At 47.1% G+C, this 23,293-nt stretch overlaps 1 protein-coding gene across 1 annotated transcript in view; it reads right to left on the bottom strand.

The window, feature by feature from the left end:
* Positions 1–394: 394 nt before the first annotated feature.
* The window catches only part of LOC140411668 (adhesion G protein-coupled receptor F5-like), a 92,592-nt gene continuing 69,693 nt past the window's right edge, over positions 395–23,293 (bottom strand). Inside the window, exons 8-12 of the mRNA XM_072500691.1 lie at positions 12,936–12,977; positions 12,822–12,854; positions 9,393–9,428; positions 4,538–4,602; positions 395–1,294 (exon numbers count right to left, since the gene is read on the bottom strand). Coding sequence (XP_072356792.1) covers positions 4,570–4,602; positions 9,393–9,428; positions 12,822–12,854; positions 12,936–12,977 — 144 coding nt within the window. The 3' untranslated portion in view covers positions 395–1,294; positions 4,538–4,569. The remainder of the gene's footprint in view (positions 1,295–4,537; positions 4,603–9,392; positions 9,429–12,821; positions 12,855–12,935; positions 12,978–23,293) is intronic.

The following is a 23,293-nucleotide window of genomic DNA, read 5'->3' as shown; positions in this document are numbered from 1 at the left end:
AATATATCCAACACAACTATTAAGCCTAAATTTCAAAAAGGTACCTGAAAAGCACAGATCTAAAATAATTCACTGATTTAAAAGAAAGTTGCTAATTAACAGTAAGAACATTCATTTGTAGAAACTTTAAAAACTAGGAATGCAGCAAATGGTCGCCATAATGGGTGACACAAAAAAGCATCTTTCACAACCTCAGAATGTCCCAGAGCACTTCATAGCCAATAAAGCATTTTTGAATGTTAGTCAGTCATGACATAAGTGATGGCACTGTACGCCATGATGCCACAATGGTTTAGTCATTCAAACACATCAACTGATTCAAGTTTTATTTTTCTCTAATTAAAACTGGGGTTGGGATTTCACCCCCCTCCCTCCCCCCTCCCCAACAGCCGCCCTGTGGAAAATGCCAGCTTGGCACCTTGGCAGTACCAACCTGATACCCTGGAAGTGCCCATCCCAGCTGGCAGTGCCACCTATTCAACTATGCACCTTGGCAGTGCCAGGCTAGCACCCAGGTGGCACTGTCAGGGTGCAAAGCTGGCTGTGCCAGGGTCTCCAGTTGGCACCAGCAGCACCAGGGTACCACCCTGTCCAAAGAAATGCACCTGGGGGCCTCCAGCCCCCTTGGAGACCCCCACAAGTGCTGTTCAACCTGGCTCCCATTTGTTGTGAACCCAAATGCACATTATTAAAAGGAAAAGATACATTTTGGAGGACATCGACTGTATACAGCCATGAAAAATGTATCTACTATTTTTCCAGGGCTCAAAGCAAGAACATAATAAAATATCTGTAAACAATAATCTTCAAACAAAACTATTGAAATAAATGAAAGTTTAACATTCCTCAATGTGTCCCCATATTCGGACATTGGCTGGATAATGATATTTCTGAAAATTCATCATTGGATATTTGAACAATTAGGCAACGTGTTCACATGAGGGATTAAGCAACAGTACCAATGTAGCCTTTATTGTCAAACCATGAGGATAAAAAACAATTTTCCCCTGTACTTTGGAGACAGTGAAGGCACATAGCTTCGCGATCGGTTGTGCTGTCTCAAGATGCAGTGAATTTGTGCTTTTCACATGATTTCACTGAACCATCCAGTCTGATATTCAGGAGTTACTCAAGGATGGTAGCATAGTACGTTGTAATTCCCATGTTCCACGATTATAATTGATTCACATCTCCAATTATAAAATATAAACGCCAATATCTCATTATATAAGTAGAATATCCTGCAAAGTACCATGATCTCTTCAGTATAAATGTTGAGTAATATTCCAGAATGCTATAAGACCAGAACAGAGCAAAAAATAAGGATCAGAGTCAATTAGGAGTCAAGTATCACAGTGTATTGTTGACTATCTGGGGCTGGATTCTCCTTCGGCGGGATCCTCCCCTTCACCGGCAGCGCACTCACGCCCACGGATTTCCCGACAATGTGGGGGTGCCCACAATGGGAAATCCCATTGGCCGGCTGGTGGGATGGAGGATCCCGTTGACAGAGGATCCCGCTGCCAGGAAATGGTTGCGGCGGGATGGAGAATCCCGCACCCAAAGTTTCTCTGCAAGTACCACATTTCTGAAGTGTTTGAGTATGTGACCACGTTTTAGGGTTCGTTAAGCTGGAGAGGATAAAGTTTGCCTTGAGAGGGTCTGCGCAGAGGTTCTACAGGCGGTGGCAACCGTTCCTGGACTATCTTGCGGAGCGTTAGATGAAGGTCGGTCAGCAGCAGCAGCAACCCAGGGGGGGGAGGGGAGGGGGGGGATGTCTTGTGAAGTGGGGGGAGGGGGGGGGGAGGGAGGGAGGGGGAAGGGGGGTCTGCCTAGGGGGTATTTGAGCAAGAGAACACATGAAAGATCTGGAAAACTGGCATGTACGGGAGGAATCCAGTGTACAAAGCTCTGTAACATATAGTTTTATCATGTTTATATCTTGCCATGTGCGTTTTCTTTCTATTTTGTTACGAGGGGGGGTTTCTTGTTTGTAAGGGTGAAAAATTGTGTTAAAAAACTTCAATAAATATATTTTTTTTAAAAGAGAGAATGTGACCACGTTTATTTGATTTCACAATCAGTTCAATGCAGCACCAATTTTTAATTGAGAGCAGGAAAGTCGAATTAATGTGGGAGTTAAGCCATGATATTATTGAATGATGGAGCAGGCTTAAGGAATTTATGGCCTACTCCTGCTCCTAGTTCTTTCTTATGTCTTAAATGGGGAAGCATGATGATAAGGGCCCAAATTCCAGTCAGGAGCCTCACCACCCATTAGCCCTGCTAAGCCAATGAGGTCAGCGCTGACTCGGCTATGTACATGGATGATGTCTATTTACTCAATGACCTGCTGTATGATGAACTAGACACTATGGTCTACATCCTGCCTGCCACTGTACCTTCATGACAAACACATCGGTGAGTGAGAAATGGGGATGGCCAACATTGACATTGGCAAGGAGACAGTAATATCAGGAGGCTGACTGGTTGAAGGGGCAGTGGAAGAGCCGAGAAGAAACAGAAAGCACAGCTGGCTGAGACGAGGGCCCAGAGTAAACAGAAGTCAGCACATCCTGCACCTTCTCAGCCTATTGTCTTCCTCTGCAGCCAATGGGGCAGAGGCTGTTGTGCTAGGGTGGAGCTCCAGAATTGACCACCATGGTGTGAAGTGTGGCCTTGTGAAACGGAAGCCTGCCAAGACGTCCTGCAATGGGCTCGTTATGTCATTCACAGAGATGCTGTTCCAATAAACAAACATGGCAAGTTTTTAAAAACTAAACAATAATTTGTGGAGCTGGAGGGATCAACTGTGCTTTTGCTACTGCAGCAAAATTAATGTAGGCTGCTGCCAGTTGGGCCTTGCCCCAGTTAGTCCCCTTCTTCTCATCCATCCACTGCCACCTCCAGCTTGGGCAAAGTCTCTGCCAGCATCCCAATAAAAGGAGACTGTCTGATTTGGTTCAGGTGACTGATCAGTTCAGACACTGTGAGACTTTTGAGGGGGGACAGTGGGCACCCTGACAACGCTTGACATTTGATGGCACACTCACGGCCTGATGGGTATTTCTCCTTTCCATTTGTCTCCTTACCATGTAGAATACAAACAGCAAGGAGAGTTCTGAGACAACAGGAGGTACAGAAAGATTGGGGGAAATACAATGACACAACTGGTTCACTGAAAAGTCAATTTTGCTCAAGACAGGAATATTGGCTAAGAACTTGAAAATGATGAGAAATGGTCTAAAACCCCTTCACTGATCTTAGTTGATTTGCAATACCTCAGTATGTTTATTCCTCAGTCTTTCACAAAGGTGATATGCATATTTTTGTACAATGGATCTTTCAGTCAGTTATTCTCATATTTTATGTACATCACCATTTCTATTTGTGTTTTTCATGTTCTTATTCCCTGTTTAACAGCTGGTTTTATTTTGAGGTTGTTGGTGCTTTAGAGATTATCGCTTGCACAATTTGGGGCATATAAACTGCAGTGCACACCAAATTGATAGTGTGGAAATCTAATTGACCGTCTGAAGCATCATGGGATACATGACATAAAGTCTTAAAGAGTCTCATTGTAAATTGCTTTCTATTACCTCATTAATTCAGTTAGCACACAGGTGGCCCCTTGTCAATTGATTACATTGCCTTGAGTTTAATCGCTCTCTTGATGTGATCAATTCAGTTTCTATGGTGACATACACACCATTGTTCAATAACAGTACCATCGGAGCCAGTGATGTCAGTCAATTAGCATGGCCTTTGTATTGTTAATGTATATTCATCTCTGTAGAATTACTGCAGTAGACATTGACGTCATCCGATCACCCCTCTTTTGTATCGGAATTGTACCTTTGTCTCTGTGTAAGCCAACTGAAAGGCTCAGCAATTATCAATATATCACCTGTGGGGGGATGGGTTTCTTATTGTGTGTAAATATCTTTACGTCCCTTTTGTTCCTCAGAGTGTGCCTGCTGCGACCCTTGATTCCAGCAGCCTCTCTCCTTGTGACAAGTAAAATCATTTAACCTTTAACTGTGTTGTTATCTGTTAAACTCCTTTAAGTCTTAAAGTCTTACTCGGATGTTAAAAATTTCAACAATAAAAGCACCTAAAGGTTCAGTAGATTGAGTAGCCACTGCAAACACTTCACATTGACTAGGTAGCCAAACCCCATCACTAGCTAACACTAAAGTGCTTCCTGAACCTTAGTAATATTCTAAATAGGAGCCGGTAATTAGCACTGTAATGACTATTTGCCGACCTCTATTTTCCTCTGTTTGTGAGTGGGTTGAGGAAATATTGGTGGCAGTGCTGACTGATACAAGAAAAGTGTGAGAAGGCCTAACAATGTCAGCTGAAAATTTCAGTTTGGCCCTTCACCTGTTTGTGGTGGCAGCACTTGTCACCTAACTGAAAATCACAGTGGGCAGATCTCCTGCAGTAAGTCACTGATTTTATTCTTGCCCCCAATTTTTATTCGACCACCACCCCATATATAGGCTCAGAGTGTTTATTTTATTATCGTACTGACCTTTTGTTGGAAATTGCTGCATTACCAGATGTTCATTGTGAATTTGAAGTTGAAGTGGTCAGATTCTAAAAAAAGAACAAAATTGACTCTTATCAAATTAAGCTATTTATTTGATCCTTTTATGGTACTTTTTATTCTTTTTCTTAGTTCTCAAAAAATACCGGAATAATTCAAGGTGAATCTCTTTAAACAACACTTTGTTACGCAGATTACTCAAAATGAATCATATTCTGTCTGTTAGTGGAAGAAATTGCTCTATGTATTAAAAAATTAATATAAGTAATAAGAAAGATGTTCCAGGTTTATAGCAGCACATGGCAAGGGGGAATCCAGCAGGCAAGGGGTTAAAATGTTGAACCTTAAAGAAAGGTCACCTGCACTCAGGATAATTCAATCGTCCTACAGGCATCAGAATAAGAATGGGGACCCATGTCACAGAAACCATGGCTCCAGCCTGTCTGTAGGAGATTCATTGTTCTGCCCAGAGCAGGGAATAAAAATACATTAACACCCCATCAAGGAGTTCAGGGGAAGGGGAATATTTTGAACAGGATCCGGGAAATTGTAAAGATGCATTGTATTAGTAAATCGTTTTCCCATTAAGGGGCCCAAAAAAATATGCCTCATGATCACCTTGTATTGTTTGGAATAAATCGATGACGTCAATGCCTGCTTGTAACTCTGAAAAAACTTTAAACATATATGAATGTAACCCTGAATATGATTAGAGATGACTTTTGCGAGCTAAGGGTAGTAGCAGAATCTGTCTCTCCAGTGTGCACACAGCAATTTTGAATAAACGATACTTTTCCAACTCCACGCGGTTGAGAAAAGACTCTGAGTATTCCTTCCCTCCAACACTGTCTAAGACAATAGGTGGAATGTTACCAAATTTTTTCAAAGTGTCAGGCTCACACTGAAAACTGGCGTGCAGTTCTTCAGTTGATGTCCAGTGTCATAATTCAGTCACTGGATGTAAACTTATGTTTATAAACTGAGAAAAAGGATATTTTACAAAAACATCACTGCACTTCTCAGTTATTTTCTCAGTTCAAACTTGGGTAAGGATACCTCCTGTTCATTGCCATTGTTACCACACCGGGGCCAGACCCCAATTTATATGAGGAAACGGGATGAGACCCCCAACAATTTCTCAATTTGTAGGGCGCAATTCAGCAACCGCGTTTAGCCCGTGCAGATCCGGGTGCACCGGGTGAATAGCGGGAGAGGACAAAATCAAATTAGCGCCTGGCGTGAACCAGGTTGCAATTCACCCGGTCCGCTCCCGATGGCAAATTCCGGATCTCGCCCAAACATGGCGAGAATATTATTAATCTTAATTTGCATTCATTTCAATCTCATTAACGAGATTGAAGTGAGTGCAGCGGCTTCCCGGGAATTACACAACTCCCCAGGAGAAGTTACGCGGCGTCATTTAGTACTCGTTTTCAAAAACGTGAAGCTGGCACGATGGCTTCTGAGGGGAACTGAGGAGGTGAGTAGATCTTTCCATTTTCTGGCATGCAGCTCAAGGGCATCGGAGCTGCTGCCCCAGTGCTCAGTGTGGGATGGGGGACCTATCAGGTGTGTGAGAAGCCTCTAGCTTCACAGCTGAAGGCTATTTCAAATGAGAAATTAGACTTGTTAGCTGTGAGAATACTTCACTCTCTTCAACTCTGAAGTGCCTCCTTGCAGCCAAAGTTGCCATGTCTCAGAGGATGATTAGTGCATAGCATGTCCAGCAAACTTTGATGGTTGAACAGTGTGCCTGAACTCTAGGAGTGTCAGCACCATAGAGGCAGCTGTCAACAAACAAACACTGAAGAGCTGGGCTTCACCATTGAGGAGCCTCTTGCGGCCAAAGGGTAAGTGTGTGGCTGAAGTGAGGGCAGCTGTGCTCGGCCTCCCTACTGTGTCCAGCAGAGGTATAAGGTCTGGGAATTCCTGATCTGGCCACGGGTGAGTGTGCAGGGTGTGGTTTGCCAGCACATCTGGCTAGCTGGATGGCACTCTGAGAGAAGGCGGGACAGCCATGGTAAAGGTGGGGGAGGCTTGGAGGATTTGAGAGTCTGGGATGGAACCCTATGGATTGCCGGTTTCTCTTCTTTCCAATTCTTTCCAGATAAAACTGTTCACTGGTGTAGATCCCATGGAGGCTGCCCTCGCTGCACCCGTGGCTGCTGGGGTTGGGCAGATGCCGTAGAAGGCAGCAATGACAATGCAGGCTGGAGGCGGTACCCCATGTGCAGGGGGTCACCGCACCTCTGAAGACCCAGCCATCCATCAGACTAAGGAGGGAGCCAGAAGGACAGCCCAAGGTGTACATGCGTTATTGGTAATTCCATGAGCTGATGACACCTTGTGCTGCAGAAGACTCTGTCTCAGCAGAGTAACAGTGCGACATCTGTGCCACATCCTCACAGATATGGCACCCCATGGAGGATGAGGGCACCCATTCCTGGTGGCCCCGAATGTCATCGCAGCCCTCAATATCTATGCCACCGGTCATTCCGGGGCTCAAGAGGGGACCTGTGTGGCGCGTCCCAATATCCGGGAGGCGACGGATGCTCTGTATACCCGGGCATCAGACTATATCACCTTCGCCCTGGATTAGGCTCACCAAGATGCCTGGGCTGCAGGATTCATACTCTAGGTGTATGCCGCACGCCATATGGACTGCCTCAGGACATTACCTGAGGCCCTCCCCACAAGGCTCTGCCCCCGACGGACCGAGTTCCTGACGGCATCGGCAGTGGTGGGGGTGGTCCGGGGGTGGCGAGCTTGGCCAAAGGGGTCCGCGGTGCAGGTCGCCGTCCTGCGCATGCGCGGCCACAGACCCGGCAATTCTCCAGCCGTAATGACAGCTAGAGCCGGGTGCTAGAGACGGAGGATCGTTGGCTGTTTTGAGCCATTTTTTCAGTCGGAAAACGCCACCGTTCCTATGCCGGCGTCAGCACTTAGTCTCAGAATCGGAGATTCCAGCCCTCTGTGTCTCCAGAGGAAGGGAATTCTCTGGTGAGTAACTCACCTCCTGAATTCCCAAAGCCTGTCCACCATCTACAAGGCATAAGTCAGGAATGTGTTGAAATAATTTCCATTTGCCTGGATGAGTGCATCTCCAACAACACTCAAGAAGCTAATAAAGTAAAGGCCTTTTTCAAGAAAGTGGATAAGAGCATTATGAGTTTTGTATGGGCTGGGAAGACCCCAAGAGTGAAGAGGGGGTTCCTGCAGCGTAGTAGGGATAGGGGGGGACTGGCACTGCCGAGTTTAAGTGACTATTATTGGGCCGCCAACATATCAATGGTATGCAAGTGGATGGGGGAAGGGGAGGGAGCGGCGTGGAAAAGACTAGAGATGGCGTCCTGTAGGGGAACCAGCCTAAAAGCATTAGCGACGGCGCCTTTACCGTTCCCCCCGAAGAAATACACCACAAGTCCAGTTGTGGTGGCAACGCTGAAAATTTGGGGGCATTGGAGACGGCATAAGGGAGTGACGGGTGCCTCGGTGAGGTCCCCGATAAGGAACAACCACAGGTTCGTACCGGGGAAGATAGATGGGGGATTTAAAGCTTGGCAAAGAGCAGGGATTGTGAAATTGAAGGATTTGTTCCTAGGCGGGACGTTTGCGAGTCTGGGAGCACTGACAGAAAAATATGGGTTGCCACCGGGGAATGCATTTCGATATATGCAACTGAGGGCTTTTGCGAGGCAACAGGTGAGGGAATTTCCGCGACTCCCGGCGCAAGAGATTCAGGACAGAGTGATTTCGGGGGCATGGGTGGGGGATGGTAGGGTGTTAGATATATATAGAGAAATGAGAGACGAGGGGGAGACGATGGTGGAGGAGCTGAAGGGAAAATGGGAAGAGGAGCTAGGGGAAGAGATTGAGGAGCGGCTGTGGGCCGATGCCTTAGGTAGGGTAAACTCTTCGTCCTCATGCGCCAGGCTCAGCCTGATACAATTCAAGGTTCTACATAGGGCGCACATGACTGGAGCAAGGTTAAGTAGATTTTTTGGAGTGGAGGATAGGTGCGGGAGATGCGCGGGAAGCCCAGCGAACCACACCCACATGTTTTGGTCATGCCCGGTACTGCATGGGTTCTGGGTGGGGGTGGCGAATGTGCTTTCAAGGGTGGTGGGTGTCCGGGTCGAGCCAGGCTGGGGGTTGGCGATATTTGGGGTTGCGGACGAGCCGGGAGTGCAGGAGGCGAGAGAGGCTGATGTTTTAGCCTTTGCGTCCCTAGTAGCCCGGCGAAGGATATTACTTTTGTGGAAAGAAGCTAAACCCCCAGGCGTGGAGGCCTGGATAAAAGACATGGCGGGGTTTATAAAATTGGAGCGGATAAAATACGCACTAAGAGGTTCGGCTCAAGGGTTCACCAGGGGGTGGCAACCGTTCCTCGACTATCTCGCAGAATGATAAGGGAAATGGGAAAGGTAGCAGCAGCAACCCAGGGGGGAGGGGGGGGAGGGTGGGAGGGGGGGAGGGAAGGGCCCATCCGGGCCCTCAGGGGTTGTGTACAGGTGTTTGTATATGAGTTATTTATATTGGTTTTTGTGACTTTATTATTTTGGATTTTGGCTAGTTTTTATTTTTGTTGCTGGCAGTTGCCGTCTAGTTAATATATTATTTATTCTTTAAAAAAAAAACGGTCACCATTATTATTTATATTGTTTTAAAGTTGCAAAAGGGGAAAATTTTGTACTGTTTTTGTTTGACCGAAAAATTTGAATAAAATATATATTTTTTTAAAAAGAAGCTAATAAAGTAATACAGTGAATAAAGTATTTTCTAGAAATCACGTTTCTGTTCCAACATTCAACAAGTTGATGCCACTAATATGCCAACTAACCTCGTAAACCGATGATTGCTGCATGTCTTTTAACACCTTTGGACAACAAAATGCATTAATCTCAGTTTTAAAATTAACAACTAATCTGGCATTATTGTTATTTACAGAAGAGAGTTCTAAACTTTGTTACTCTTGCATGTAGCAGTCATTCCAAACCTTTCTCGTGAAAGGCCTGCTCCAGCCTTTGGACTATGTCATCCAGTCCTAGCTTCTCCAATCAGTAGAATAAAAGCAAAAAACTGTGGATGCTGGAGATTTGAAACAAAAACGCAAAGTGCTGGAAGAACGCAGCAGCTTTTCTTCCAAAGAGAATCATATTGCTCCTGCTTCTCTGTGCACGATGCTGCCACGCCTGCTGAGTACTTCCAGCACTTTCTGTTCTTATTTACTCCTTATCTATCTTACCTGTTACCCTTAATAATGTACGACACCAGGTTAAAGTCCAACAGGTTTGTTTCGATGTCACTAGCTTTCAGAGCGCTGCTCCTTCCTCAGGTGAATGAAGAGGTCTGTTCCAGAAACACATATATAGACAAATTCAAAGATGCCAAACAATGCTAGGAATGCGACCATTAGCAGGTGATTAAATCTTTACAGATCCAGAGATGGGGTAACCCCAGGTTAAAGAGGTGTGAATTGTATCACACCTCTTTAACCTGGGGTTACCCCATCTCTGGATCTGTAAAGATTTAATCACCTGCTAATGGTCGCATTCCTAGCATTGTTTGGCATCTTTGAATTTGTCTATATATGTGTTTCTGGAACATACCTCTTCATTCACCTGAGGAAGGAGCAGCGCTCTGAAAGCTAGTGACATCGAAACAAACCTGTTGGACTTTAACCTGGTGTTGTAAGACTTCGTACTGTGCTCACCCCAGTCCAACGCCGGCATCTCCACATCCTTAATAATGTGAAAACGTTGATCAAACCGTCTCTTAAATTTCTAAATTCCGGACTTCCGGTGACGGCGGGCGGGATGCGGCGCACAATGGAGAGCTCCCGCTCGGGAACGGCATTTTCGGGGCTTTAAGCCCGGTCCCAGGGTCCACGGAGGCGGCAGAAGCAGGGAGAAGTCACGGAGGAGGCACTGTGAAGACACAGGAGGGAACAAAACCCAAAGAAAAATGTCGAGGGTGAGCAAAAAAACGGCCGGAAAAAACCAGCTGGAGGTCCGTCGGGGAGTGGAAAGGTCACCGCGGGGTCACCAGGAAAAATGGAGGCTGGAGCACCAGGGATGGCCGCACTGCTTACAGCTGAAGGAATAACCAAGGTGATGGCTGCGGAATTTGAAAAGCAGTTGGTGCAGATTGCGAAATGCATGGAGACGGTGAGGAAGGAGATGAGGGAGGTTTTGAGTGTGCTGGTGGAGGAGGCGGTTTCCCCGGTGAGGACGGAGGTGGCGAGCGCAGTGGCGGAGGTGCGAGAGCAAGGGGAGGTGCTGAAGGAAGTGAAGGAGGCGTTATTGCAGCACGGTGATCAACTTGCCTCGATGGGGAAAGAGATGCGGAAGGTGATGGATACTAACAAGGATCTGCGAGGAAAAATGGAAGACCTGGAAAATAGATCCAGGCGACAGAATTCGAGGATTGTGGGGCTGCCCGAAGGAGTTGAAGGACCGAAGCCGACTGAGTATTTTGCCGTGATGCTGGCAAAACTATTGGGGGAGGGGGAGGACCCCTCCCGATATGAACTGGATCGGGCTCATCGGTCGTGGAGGCCTGTACCAAAGGCGAGTGAGCCGCCAAGGGCAGTGACTCTGTCCTTCCGTAGGTACAGGGTGAAGGAGAAGGTCCTGAGCTGGGCCAAGCAGAAGCAGGTGGTGCAGTGGGCTGGAGCTGGTATACGTGTATACCAGGACTTTACGGTGGAGCTGGCAAGGAGGCGGGCTGCCTTCAACCGGGTGAAGAGGGCACTGTACATTAGCAAGGTGCGGTGCGGCATTGTATATCCAGCGAAGCTGAGGGTGACTTACAAGCTCAGGGACTTTTATTTTGGAACGGCGGAAGCAGCGGAGGAGTTTGCGAAAGCAGAAGGACTGTGGCAGAACTGACAAATTGAGGAATGGCCATGTGCCGATGTAACCTCATGACTGTATTTTCTTTTTTGTATCACTGCGCGCGGGTGTAGAGATTAAAGGAGCCAAGGTGGTATATATTTGGACAAGGGAAGGGACGGAACTTTCACTCGAAATGAGAGTTCTTTGGGGTGTAGGTGGATATGCGGGGTTTGTGTGCTAAAAGGGGATCTTTGGGCTTTCCTGGGGCCGGGCAAGTGGGAAAGGGACCCGGGCGGGGACCTCCACGCTGGCCGGTTTGTGCCGGCCAGTGAATGGGAGTGAGGTGGGGGGAGGGGCTGCAGCCATCGGAGCCTGGCAGAACAGGGTCCGAGTGGTCTAGCCGGGGTGGAAAGTTGGGGGGGAAGGAACCAAGGGTGGGGGGAGGAGTTTTACAAGAGGCAGTGGAAGGGAGGAGCTGGAGACCTGGGGTAGGGGGGTGGTGGGGGGTGGGGGAGTGGGAGCTGTGTAAGATTAAGGGTGGCTACGGGTAATCCCTGATTCCTTTTTGTCATTTGTTTATGTAAACATGCGGGTTGAGGTTTGGGGGTTGGTGGGTAGATGGGATCGTTGTTATTATGGGGACTGACATATCTTGCTGATTATTGTTTATTGTTGATGGATGTAAATGTGGGAGAAAATGTGAAAATGGAGGAGAATAAAAAAATGTTTAAAAAAATTTTAAAATTCTAAATTCCCTGGAATACAACCTTAGTTTGTGCAATCTCGCCTTGTAATTTAACCCTTGGTGTCTGAGTTTGCTTCTCAGAAATCTACACTGCAATTCCTCAATTCCTCCACGGTCAATGTATCCTTCCTGAGGCAAGGTGCTCCGATGTGCTCAGTGCTCCAGGTGCAATCTGATCATGGATTAGATGGCAACCAAGGGCCCAGAGAAGAGATTTAGAATTACTAATGGGACCATGATTCAAGTTGGGGGAAGAATTACTATTTATTTCAATGTCGTTTAGAAGATCAACAGTTAATAGAAATTGAGAGAGGACAGAAAGCGAATATATCTATGCACGCCAATTAATAAACACTATGGTGAAACATTTGGCGATGTACCATTGAACTTGTTCTTTACAACAGTCATGATGAGTGTGTTCTGGAAGTACAAGGTGTGTGGAATTGGAGGAGAGGTTGTCGTCTACATCGGGTATATGGGGCTGGATTCGCCGATCCCCCAGCCGCGTGGTTCTCGGCTGGCGGTGGGATTCTGTCTTCCCGCTTCTTGACAATGGGATATCCCATTGAAGCCACCTCATGCCGCCGGGAAACTCACGGGCGGGCATGCGCTGCCAACAGGAAAAGAGAATCCCAGAGACCGGAGAATTCCGGCCATGGCATTCTGACAGAAACTGAAATAAACTTACCAAATTTTGATTGTGCATTAGGGCCTCTTGTACCTAATGGAATAATCAGAACATAAAAAGTTTAACTGATGTGAAGAACTAATGAATTTGAGGCATCTAATGATTGCAACTTACCCTACTGTCCATAATTACGCCAAAAACCAAAATAAAGAGTCCCTGAAAAAAAGAGAAAAGTATCTTCAAACCCATAAACAAACTTCTAAATAATCACACAGAACATGAGCAAGATAAATTGTTTGTCCACTTTACTCTGGCATAAATAGTACATTTCACAAATTTTTCTGATCAGTGATAGCCAGCAGGGGTATAGCTGGGATGACAAACTTGGTTCATCTTTTATCCTGTTACACTTTCTCCCACTCCCATTGCTAACAACTCTTCTTCGCTCTTGATTCTAGCATTTCTACTTGTCCATGTACTGTATGTATAAAGTATGAGCTGAAAAGTGTTCCCAATCTAAATACTTTTCCAACTTGATAAGGGATGTAATTTACTTACCATTTGAAGACTATTATCAGGGGATGACCAAAGCATCAGTCGGACAACATGATAAAATTCCAATAATTTCTTTACCTCTCCTCTACTTGTCTCTCCTTCGAGCCATTTCTTAAATTCCATCTCAATGGCCAGGCTTAATACCTCACATATCTAATGTAATATCTTGTTATATACCTTGGCATAAAATTTGGTTTGATAATGCACCTGCAGCACCTTGGGATGCTTTATTATGTTAAAAATGTTATTGCTAGTTTCACAAAAAATACCACAGAGGTAAGCTCCATTGAGCAACCAGAAGGTTTTGTGAGATTGCTAGCAGCCATATAGGAAGCTGATAATTAACGTTGACAGCATGAACTGATCTTACAATGAGACACATGGATATACACACAATGGCTTTCACAAATCTTCCAGAAAGCAGTGGAGGCTGGATCATGGAATCTACTCAAGGCTAAACTGGACAAATTTTTGACCAGCAAGGAAGTTAAGAGTAACGGAGTGCAGGCAGGAAACTAGACTTAAGGCCATAATCAGATCGGCCATGAGGGAATCGAAAATTGGAGCCGATCAGATAAGCCAAATGGTCTATTTCTGTTCCTATTCCTTATGATGTTTTAGGAACTGTTTGGATATTTCCATGCGTGTATCCCTGGCAAAATATGTCTTGGTAGCCAGGAGCAGAATATCACTGCAAAATGGAGAATTAGGTGTAAAACCTCAACTAATGGCCGTTAGATTTTACCTGCCGACACCCAATAAATATGCTGGCATATAAACAGCTAAAAGTCCTGTTTTAGCAGGAAATAACTAATTCTGTACACAACCTTTATTGTTGTTCACAAAACAAATTTTGCGAATGTAAAGAAACAAGTTGCAGAGTCTTGTTAAGTAGACTGCCTATATCTGACTTATTTAATTTCTGAAAGATATTATTCTCCTCAATTTTCCTTTTGCCAATGAAAATAAAGATTCAACTATGTTGGCCTACCAGTTTTGGACTAGTATAGCAACAAACATAGGACAGACAAGAGTAGTGCAGCAAACTACATCTCACTGCACGTTTCATCCAGGTCAACTTACAAAGGAGTTCTGTCCATGAGATTTTGCACCCATGTGCAGCACTCTGCATGCCATTGGCTCATTTAAAATATCAAGGGAAAGTGAGCAGTGATATTAAATCATTGATTAGAATCCCTACAGTGTAGAAGGAGACCATTCAGCCATTGAGTCCAACCTGGGCCCATTTCCCACCCGATCCCTGTGTCCACAGCTAATCTAAGGGGCAATTTAGCATGGCCAATCCACCTAACCTGAACATTTTTAGACTGTAGGAGGAAACCACAGCACCCAGAGGAAACCCACGCAGACACAGGGAGAACGTGTAAACTCCACACTGACAGTCACCCAAGGTCGGATTTGAACCCGGGTCTCTGGCATTTCTGCTTCTTCCTAACACTAAACAAATTCCATGTACAAATTATTTTAGGGATTGCAGCAAACTACTTGTGCACTTTAAAAATGCTACTTCTTGCTTGTCCATTGCATGTCAGAGAGATGCTTGGCTCAGCAACACCTGTGTGGCTGCATGATCAGGATGAGGAGGGGTATGGCGCAGTCAGCTTCATCTGATGTATCAAAAATAACAGCAATGAAACAAGGAGAAGGGCCAAAAACATTGTCATTCAGAACTGTTTTGAATAAGTGATGCCTATTCTTCTTTGTACGGTCATTCAGCTGGTATTTGGATACCACGCCACAAATCTCTGAGGACATGAGAACAGTTCCTAAGGTGCCTTCTATGTGGGGGGAGTCTTGCTGGCTTTCTGAATGATCTTGTCACATCCTGCCAAGCAGAAAAATACCCATTTATGCCAACTCTCTGTTAGCTAGCCAATCTTCAACCCATGCCAATATGTTACCCCTTACTCCATGAGTTTTTATTTTATGTAATAACCTTTGATGTGGCACCTTATCAACAACCTTATGGAAATCTAAGTGCAGTATATCCACTGTTTCCCCTTTATCCTCAGCACATGTGACTCCTTCAAAGAACTCCAGTAATCTGGTCAAACAAAGTTTCTCTTTCACAAAACCAAGTTAACTCGGCCTGATTGCCTTAATTTTTTCCAAGTGCCTTACAATAATATCTTTAATAATGGCTTCTAACATTTCCCATCTGACAGATGTTAGCTTAACTGGCCTATAGCTTCCTGCTTTCTGTCTCCCTTCTTTATTGAATAAAGAAGTTACATTTTTTATCTTCCAATCTGATTGAACTTTCCCTGAATCTAGGGATTTTTTGAAAATTTAAACCAAAGCATCAACTATCTCTCCAGCCACTTATTTCAAGACCTGAGGGAGACATCCATCCAGACTCAGGGATTTGCCAGCCCGCAGACCCAACAATTTTCTCAATACCACTTCCCTGGCGATTATACTTTTCCTGAGTTCTTCCCTCCCTTCCATTTCCTGATTTACAGCTCTTTCTAAGATGCTGCTGATGTCTTCTTTAATGAAGACCGATACAAAAAACCTGTTTAATTCATCTGCCATGGCCCTACTTTACATTACCTGGTCTTCAGATGTACTTTCTATAGACCAATGCTCACTTTATTACCTCTTATTTAAATATCTACAGAAACTATTACTGTCCACTTTTATATTACTGGCTAGCTTTCTCTTGCCCTCTAATTTTTCCCTCCTTACTAATCTTTTTGTCATTCTTTGATGTTCTTTATATCCTTTTCAATCTTAATAATAATCGCTTATTATCACAAAAGGCTTCCATGAAGTTACTGTGAAAAGCCCCTAGTCGTCACATTCTGGCACCTGTTAGGGGAGGCCGGTACGGGAATTTAACCCATGCTGCTGCCTTGTTCCGCATTACAAGCCAGCTATTTAGCCCAGTGTACTAAACCAGCCACTGACCTGCCAATCTTCTGACCTGCCAAGCACCTTTGCGCAAATATATGTTTTTTCTTTAAGTTTAACACTGTCTCTAACTTATTTAGTTAACCACAGATGATGGACCCTCCCCTTGGAATTTTTCTTTCTTATTGGAATGTGTCTATTCTGTGTATAATATCCCCTTAAATGTCTGCCACTGAATATCTGTTGATCCATCCCTTAAGCATATTTGCCAGTTCATTTTAGCTAGCTCCATTTTTATGACCTCATAATTGCCCTTAATTAAGTTTATAAGGAATGATTTTGGATGCGCTCTTCTCTCTCTCAACTTGTATGTAAAATTCAAACATTTTATGATCGCTGCTCCCTAAGGGGTATTTAATTTATCCTATCACATTGCACAATGCCAGATGTAGTAGAGCCTACCCTTCGATTTGCTCCAGAATGTGCTGTTCTAAGAAACTATCCCAAAAACATTCTATGAACTCTTCATCTACGCTACCTTTGTCCATCCAATTTTTCCAATCCATATAAATATAAATACAAATTCTTCATGATTTTGCAGTACTTTCCTGACAAGCTCCCATGACCTCTTTGTTCATATTCTGTCCTTACACATAGTTATGTTAAGGGGCCTGTACACAACTCCCACAAGTGAATTCTTGTAACAACTTCCACGAGACCCACGGGGATGACCTGATTGACCTCCCTGTGGGGCTCATGGAATACAAACTCCCTGCTGTGGGGTGGAGGCCTAAAAGCAGGACTCATTGAATCAGATAGATAAAAGGCAGCCAGGATTGAAACATCTTCGGATGATCCTGGCTGGGACTGGATGTACTGTTGTGGAATTGCTTTTCTTTAAGTGAGTTCCTTCTCGGAACTCCTGTGAATATTATACTGCCGATGAGAAAAAATGGAACGAGGGCTATGATTCTGGATGTCCGGACCATGGTCGAATTTCACTACAAAGGAGAAAATTCAGAACAAATTTTAAAATGCTGCTTTTCGGGATGCTCGAAGCTTTTGATGCAGGCGCAGAAGACTGGCCCCGGTACACTGAGCAGAAACGCTATTTCTTTTCAGCAAATGCCATTAAAGGAGATGACCGACAAAAGGTGATACTCCTGACCGCCTGTGAAGCCCCTTCCTTTAGCGTCATCGGAAGTCTGACCTACCCTGCGGCCACAGACTCCAAGACCTTGCACAAGCTGGTAGCACTTGTGGCGGACCACTATGACCCCAAACCACCAGTGATTGTACAGAGGTACAGGTTCAACATGGGTGGGCGAACCCCGGGGAAGTTGGTCACGGAATTCTTGAAATGCCTAGGCAAGCTGGCCTAGCATTACGACTATGGGCCATCCCTTCAGCGGATGCTGAGAGACTGCCTCGTGTGTGGAATAAACTATGAATTAGCTATGAGAAGAGTTGAATAAACTCGGTTTGTTTGGCTATGAGGAGAGGTTGAATAAACTCAGTTTGTTCTCACTGGAACAACGGAGGTTGAGGGGCGACCTGATAGAGGTCTACAAAATTATGAGGGGCATAGACAGAGTGGATAGTCAGAGGCTTTTTCCCAGGGTAGAGGGATCAATTACTAGGGGGCATAGGTTAAAGGTGCGCGGGGCAAGGTTTAGAGGAGATGTACGAGGCAAGTTTTTTACACAGAGGGTAGTGGGTGCCTGGACCTCACTGCCGGAGGACGTGGCGGAAGCAGGGACGATAGTGACGTTTAAGAGGCATCTTGACAAATACATGAATAGGATGGGAATAGAGGGATACGGACGCCGGAAGTGTAGAAGATTTTAGTTTAGTCGGGCAGCATGGTCAGCACAGACTTGGAGGGCCGAAGGGCCTGTTCCTGTGCTGTACTTTTCTTTGTTCTTTGTTCTTTGTAAACATTATGACGGCTTAATGTAAGTTGCTGGCTGAAGCCTCCTTAGACTTGACAAAGGCCATACATAGAGTACATGAAAATGCAGAGAAGGGATTCTAAGATCTCCAGAGCTCTCTAGCTATAGAGGTGAATAGCATTGGCCATCCCCTATTTTGGTAAGCAATGCCCCCTAAGAATGGAGCCTGTGGGGCCCAACCACCGCCGAGCAGTATTGTGGCCAAACCCGCTGGCCGAGGGCTTCTGCAGCTCGGCGAGACATCTCCCCTGAGCTCCAGGAGGATGACTCGCAGCGGTGCTGCACGTGTGCTTGGAGGAACCGTGGGGATCAGGGATGCCAAAATGTCAGCAAGCACATGACCCTGGTCAGAAAACACACCCACCCAAAGCCAGGGTTTTACACCTAGCACAATCCGAGGAGGATGAGTGCATGTAGCTAAAATGCATTGCCGCACCAAGGATAGCCTCCTTCAAAATCACTGTCCAGGTTAACGGCCACCATCTAGAATTAGATATTGTCACAGGGGCTGCTGTCTCAGTCATAGGACAGCAGGCGTACTGGAAAATCCGTTCAGTGATCCAACAACTGGACCTAATGAACCCTAAGGCATGTTTGGCAACATACATGGGATAACTGCTGGCCATCGCTGGCACAACCATGACTCCGGATGCCAACAGGCAGCAATCCATTTGTTTGTCGCTGGTAGTGATACAAGGGCCTGGACCCAGTCTGTTGGGCTGCTACTTGCTGCAGATGCGCAATCTGGACTGGGAGCAGATTTGCAAAATGGGCACTGGGGGGTTGTATGAAGTCCTGGAAAGAACCCAAAGGTTTTTCAGGATGGCTTGAGGAAAATAAAGGGAGTCGTGGTCAAAGTCTACGTGGACCCAGGAGCCAAACCAAAGTATTTTAATCTTTTTTTGAAATGTTTTATTTAAAACAAATTTGTAACATTTACAGAGAGAAAAAGAGGCCCTATGCAAAGAGCCGTAACATAGTGAAAACGAACAGTGGGAGAGAATAAACATGTTAATAAAGCACTCCCCCTGTCAGCTCTGTTTGCCCTGCCCCACGTGTTCAACTAAACTAACGTGGCTCTAACCCCCCCCCCCCCCTCAGGTGCCGCTGCTGTCAGTTTCCTGCACTGTTCCCTGAGAGTCTGCAAGCGACCTTCTACCCCGGGGGATTCCTAGACACCCCCCCTTGCCCACTTAAGTCTTCTCTGCTCTCCTTCCCAGCTGCCCTCTCCCAACCTCCCCTGCCCGCCGAGGCCCGACCTGCCAGGCCAGCCCTGCGCTTGGCCCTAGCCCGCCTCTCCTCCTACTCTCCCTTGGGCCCCCTGACCTACGCTGACCCCTGCCCTTGGCGCCTGTCTGTCTACCACCCGAGCCCTCGGGCCCTCCCCCACACACCATTAACCTGATTGTATCTCACCGTGCCCTTTCAAGTCCCGTAATCAGCCCCTAGCCCATCCCCCTCTCCGAGGCCCCGATCTCCCGCCAAAAGGTACCAAGTGCAGGGCCCCCTTTGCAGGGCCCCTCTCTCTACCCCCCCCCCCCCCCCCCCCCCCTCGATGCTATCCCCCAGAACACCCTACACAATGCACCTTACACAATGCGCCCTCCAGCCCCTGCTCTCTGTCCCGGCTGAAAACAATCTTGGATAGAACATTACAGTACAGGATAATTTAACAGACCGCCGCCACACAAAAGCTCTGAGAGCCCAGAGTCCTTTAGTTCAAGTCCAGCTTCTTCTTTTAATAAATGTCCACACCTAGTCAGAGCAAATTAGGTTAACAGACCGCCGTCACTGTACAGCACTGAGAAAACTAAGTGCCCGTTAGTTCAAGTCCAGCTTCTTTTCTTTAATAAAAGTCCAAACCTGTTCTGGTGTTTCAAAGTAGTGGTGGAGTTCCTCAAACGTAACCCAAAGCTTCGCAGGATACAGCATTCCAAACCTCACGTCCTTTTTGTAGAGGGCTGCCTTTACCTTGATGAATCCTGCACGCCTCTTGGCCAGCTCCGTTCCCAAGTCCTGGTAAATGCGCACCTCACAATTCTCCCATCTGCTGCTCCTCTCCGCCTTGGCCCATCGCAGCACACGTTCCCTGTCAGCAAGCCGATGACAGCGGACACCAAGGCCCTCGGTCGGTCGCCCGTCCTGGGCTTCCTTGCGGGAGCTCTATGTGCCCCATCCGACTCCAGGGGTCGGGGGAAGGCCTCCGGCCCCATCAGCGCCTCGAGCATACCTTTCACGTATGCACCCAGAACCGACCCCTCGCAGCCCTCGGGGAGGCCAATGATCCTCAAATTCTGCCTCCTGGCTCTGTTCCCCAGCCCTTCAAGCTGCTCGTGCATCCTCCTCTGGCGGGCGTCCAGCTCTTCCACCTCGTGCTACAGCTCCACCACCATGTCCGCCTGGCTGGAGAGCTTCGCCTCGACCTCCCTGGGCGCCTTCTTCTGGACCGCCTGCGCCTCGACCATTCGGTCCATTACCGCCCTCATCGGGTCCGACGTGTCCCTCTTCAATTCGGCGAAGCAGTTCTTAAAAAACTCCATCTACTGCTCCCTTGGCCAGTGAGCCTCTGCTCCCTGGTCCCTGCCGTCCGCCATGTTTCGCCGCCTGGCCTGGGGTCCCCGCTGCTCCCACTTCGAGCCCTGCCGCTCCACTCGACCACTTCTGGTCCCGCTGCTCATACCCTGGGGGGGGGGGGGGGGGGGGGGGGGAGGAAGCCTCTTCCCTATTGTCCCCTCAACCTAACCAGGTCGCCAGGTCCCGCAAAAGTCCGTTCAACAGGTCCGTTTGCCCATCGCGGGTGGGAGCGATCCGACCTGCGACCTGCTTCCTCGAGGGCGCCACCGGAACTTCCCAACCAAAGTATTTCAGCGCCCGCACAGTTCTCTATGCCCTGCTGTCGAAAGTGGACAATGGGCTCAGTCGACTGCAAAGTCTGGGGATTATTCGTCCTGCGCTGTTCGCGGAGTGGACAGTGCCTGTAGTCCCAGTGCTGAAGCCGGATAAGAGGAAAACAAGGCAATCCTACCAATAGCGTCAGTCAGGATTCAGCATTAGACACTATTATTGGTGGCATATGAATAAGTATTCGAACGTCGCCTGGGTATGCAACTTGTGCACACGGATGCGTAAGCCAACCCCCATTGCTGACATGATCCCCCCCACCCCCTCACCCTGTTGGCGCTGAATTTTATGGACACCTTGACGGTCCAGCCTCGCAAATTCGTGAGTGGACACAAAAGGACCCGACCTTGGCCAATTTCCCCATATCATCTTGCACAGGGGAAATCAGGGGCAACTGCCTGAGGGTTTTCATTACTCAGCAACAAGAGCTTAGCATGGAAGACGGCATTCTCCTGTGGGAAGTCTGTGTTCTGGTGTTCTGGTCCCGAGCCAAGGCAGGAAAGCCATACTGCAGGATCACCTAGGAGTGTCCAAGATGAAGAGGCTCGCCAGAAGCTCTATGTGGTGGTTGGGACTTGATGGCAACATCGAGAGGTTGGTGCAGCACAGCACCGCATGTCAGGAGCATCAAAAGCTCCCACCAGCAGTGTCTCTACACCTATAGGAGTGGCTAGACCAGCTCTCAGTATGGATTCATGCCGACTTTTCCTGACCTTTACAAGGGTTGATGTTCCTGCTAGACGTTGTTGGCCACTCAAAATGGTTAGATGTTTGCCGAATGTCGTCCACCACTTCACGGACTACCATTGTGAAGTTATGCCAACCAGTTAATATCCATGGCATCCCGGAGATACTTGTTACTGTTAACGGAAACCCTTTTACATGCGAGGAATTCTCCAACTTCAAGCAGATGCAAGGTGTAAACAATATTCGGATCGTCCCGTACCATCCCTCTTCAAAGGGCCTGGCTGAGCGTGTGGTACAGACTTTTAAGAGAGGCTTAAAAAACAAGCCACGGGGTCCATGGAGACAAAATTGGCATGGTTCTGTTTAGCTATCGGGCCACACAGCATATAACGACTGGGGTGGCGCCGACAGAGTTGCTGATGGGCCAAGGACTGAGGACACGCCTCAGCCTACATTTCATAACATTGGCAGGAAGCTGGACAGAAAAGGATCTCCAGAGAAAATACCATGGCCAACGGAAGCAGAAGAGAGGGTTCAGGCCAGATAACACGATGTACATGCGGAATTTCGCAGACGGTGCCCGGTGGTATCAGGGGCCGTAGTAGGGAAGACTGGACCGGTCTCTTGCATGGTAAAGACCAAATAGTGGACCGCCTTAAAGGTAGGAAGTCTGTAACAGGGTGAGTCACGTCATTATTTTGCCTGACATCCAGGGGCCAAGGACACAGAGATGCGTGAGATGGAGGATTCAGGTCAGACATGGAGACAGAAGCATCCATAATCTCAGATAACAGCTTGACCAAGGAGAGGCTACCTACAACACCCCCCAGACAATCGGTGCAGAAGCAACCCTCCTGGACATGGTACACAACCTCCCCGTCCTGGCCCCGCAACTGCTAGAAACTCAGCCACAAGCAAAGTGACAAAGGAGACCTCCTTCACCTTCTATGGCAGCGGGAATCACCGACTTCGGGGGGGGGGGGGGGGGGGGAGCATGGGGATGACCTGATTGATGCCCCCATGGGGCTCATGGAATACGAGCTCCCCCACTGAGGGGTGGAGGCTTTATAGCTGGGCTCGTTAAACCAGACAGTTAAATGCCGGCCAGGATTGGAACCTGCATCTTCAGATGGTCCCAGCTGGGACAGGATGCACTGCCCACAGCGTTGCGGCTCTGCTTTTCTTTAATTAAATAAATCAATGAGTTTAAGTCTCCTTTGGACTCTTGTGATTATTATATAACCCTGATTGCTACCTTTATTTATGAGTGGATTTTGAACTGTAATGTGTTGCTTTGTTGGAATATGCAGAGTGGCAGGTGTAGATTTTTCCTTTTATTTTAGTGCGGCACGGTGGCGCAGTGGTTAGCACTGCTGGCTCATGGTGCCAAGGACCCGAGTTCAAACCCAGCCCCGTGTCACTGTCCATGTGGAGTTCTCCCCGTGTCTGCGTGGGTCTTGTTTCTCAGCTTTTTTACCATTTGCGCCTAGGTTCACTTCATCATCGTTGTCATCATGCTGACATGCTCTTCTACTTTTTAAACAAAGAGTTTAAGCTGCCACC

The sequence above is a fragment of the Scyliorhinus torazame genome, chromosome 4 (genome assembly GCF_047496885.1).
Source record: "Scyliorhinus torazame isolate Kashiwa2021f chromosome 4, sScyTor2.1, whole genome shotgun sequence".
Classification (NCBI taxonomy): Eukaryota; Metazoa; Chordata; class Chondrichthyes; order Carcharhiniformes; family Scyliorhinidae; genus Scyliorhinus; species Scyliorhinus torazame.
The sequence above is the reverse complement of the archived record's forward strand: the minus strand, read 5'-3'. Positions and strand labels throughout refer to the sequence as shown.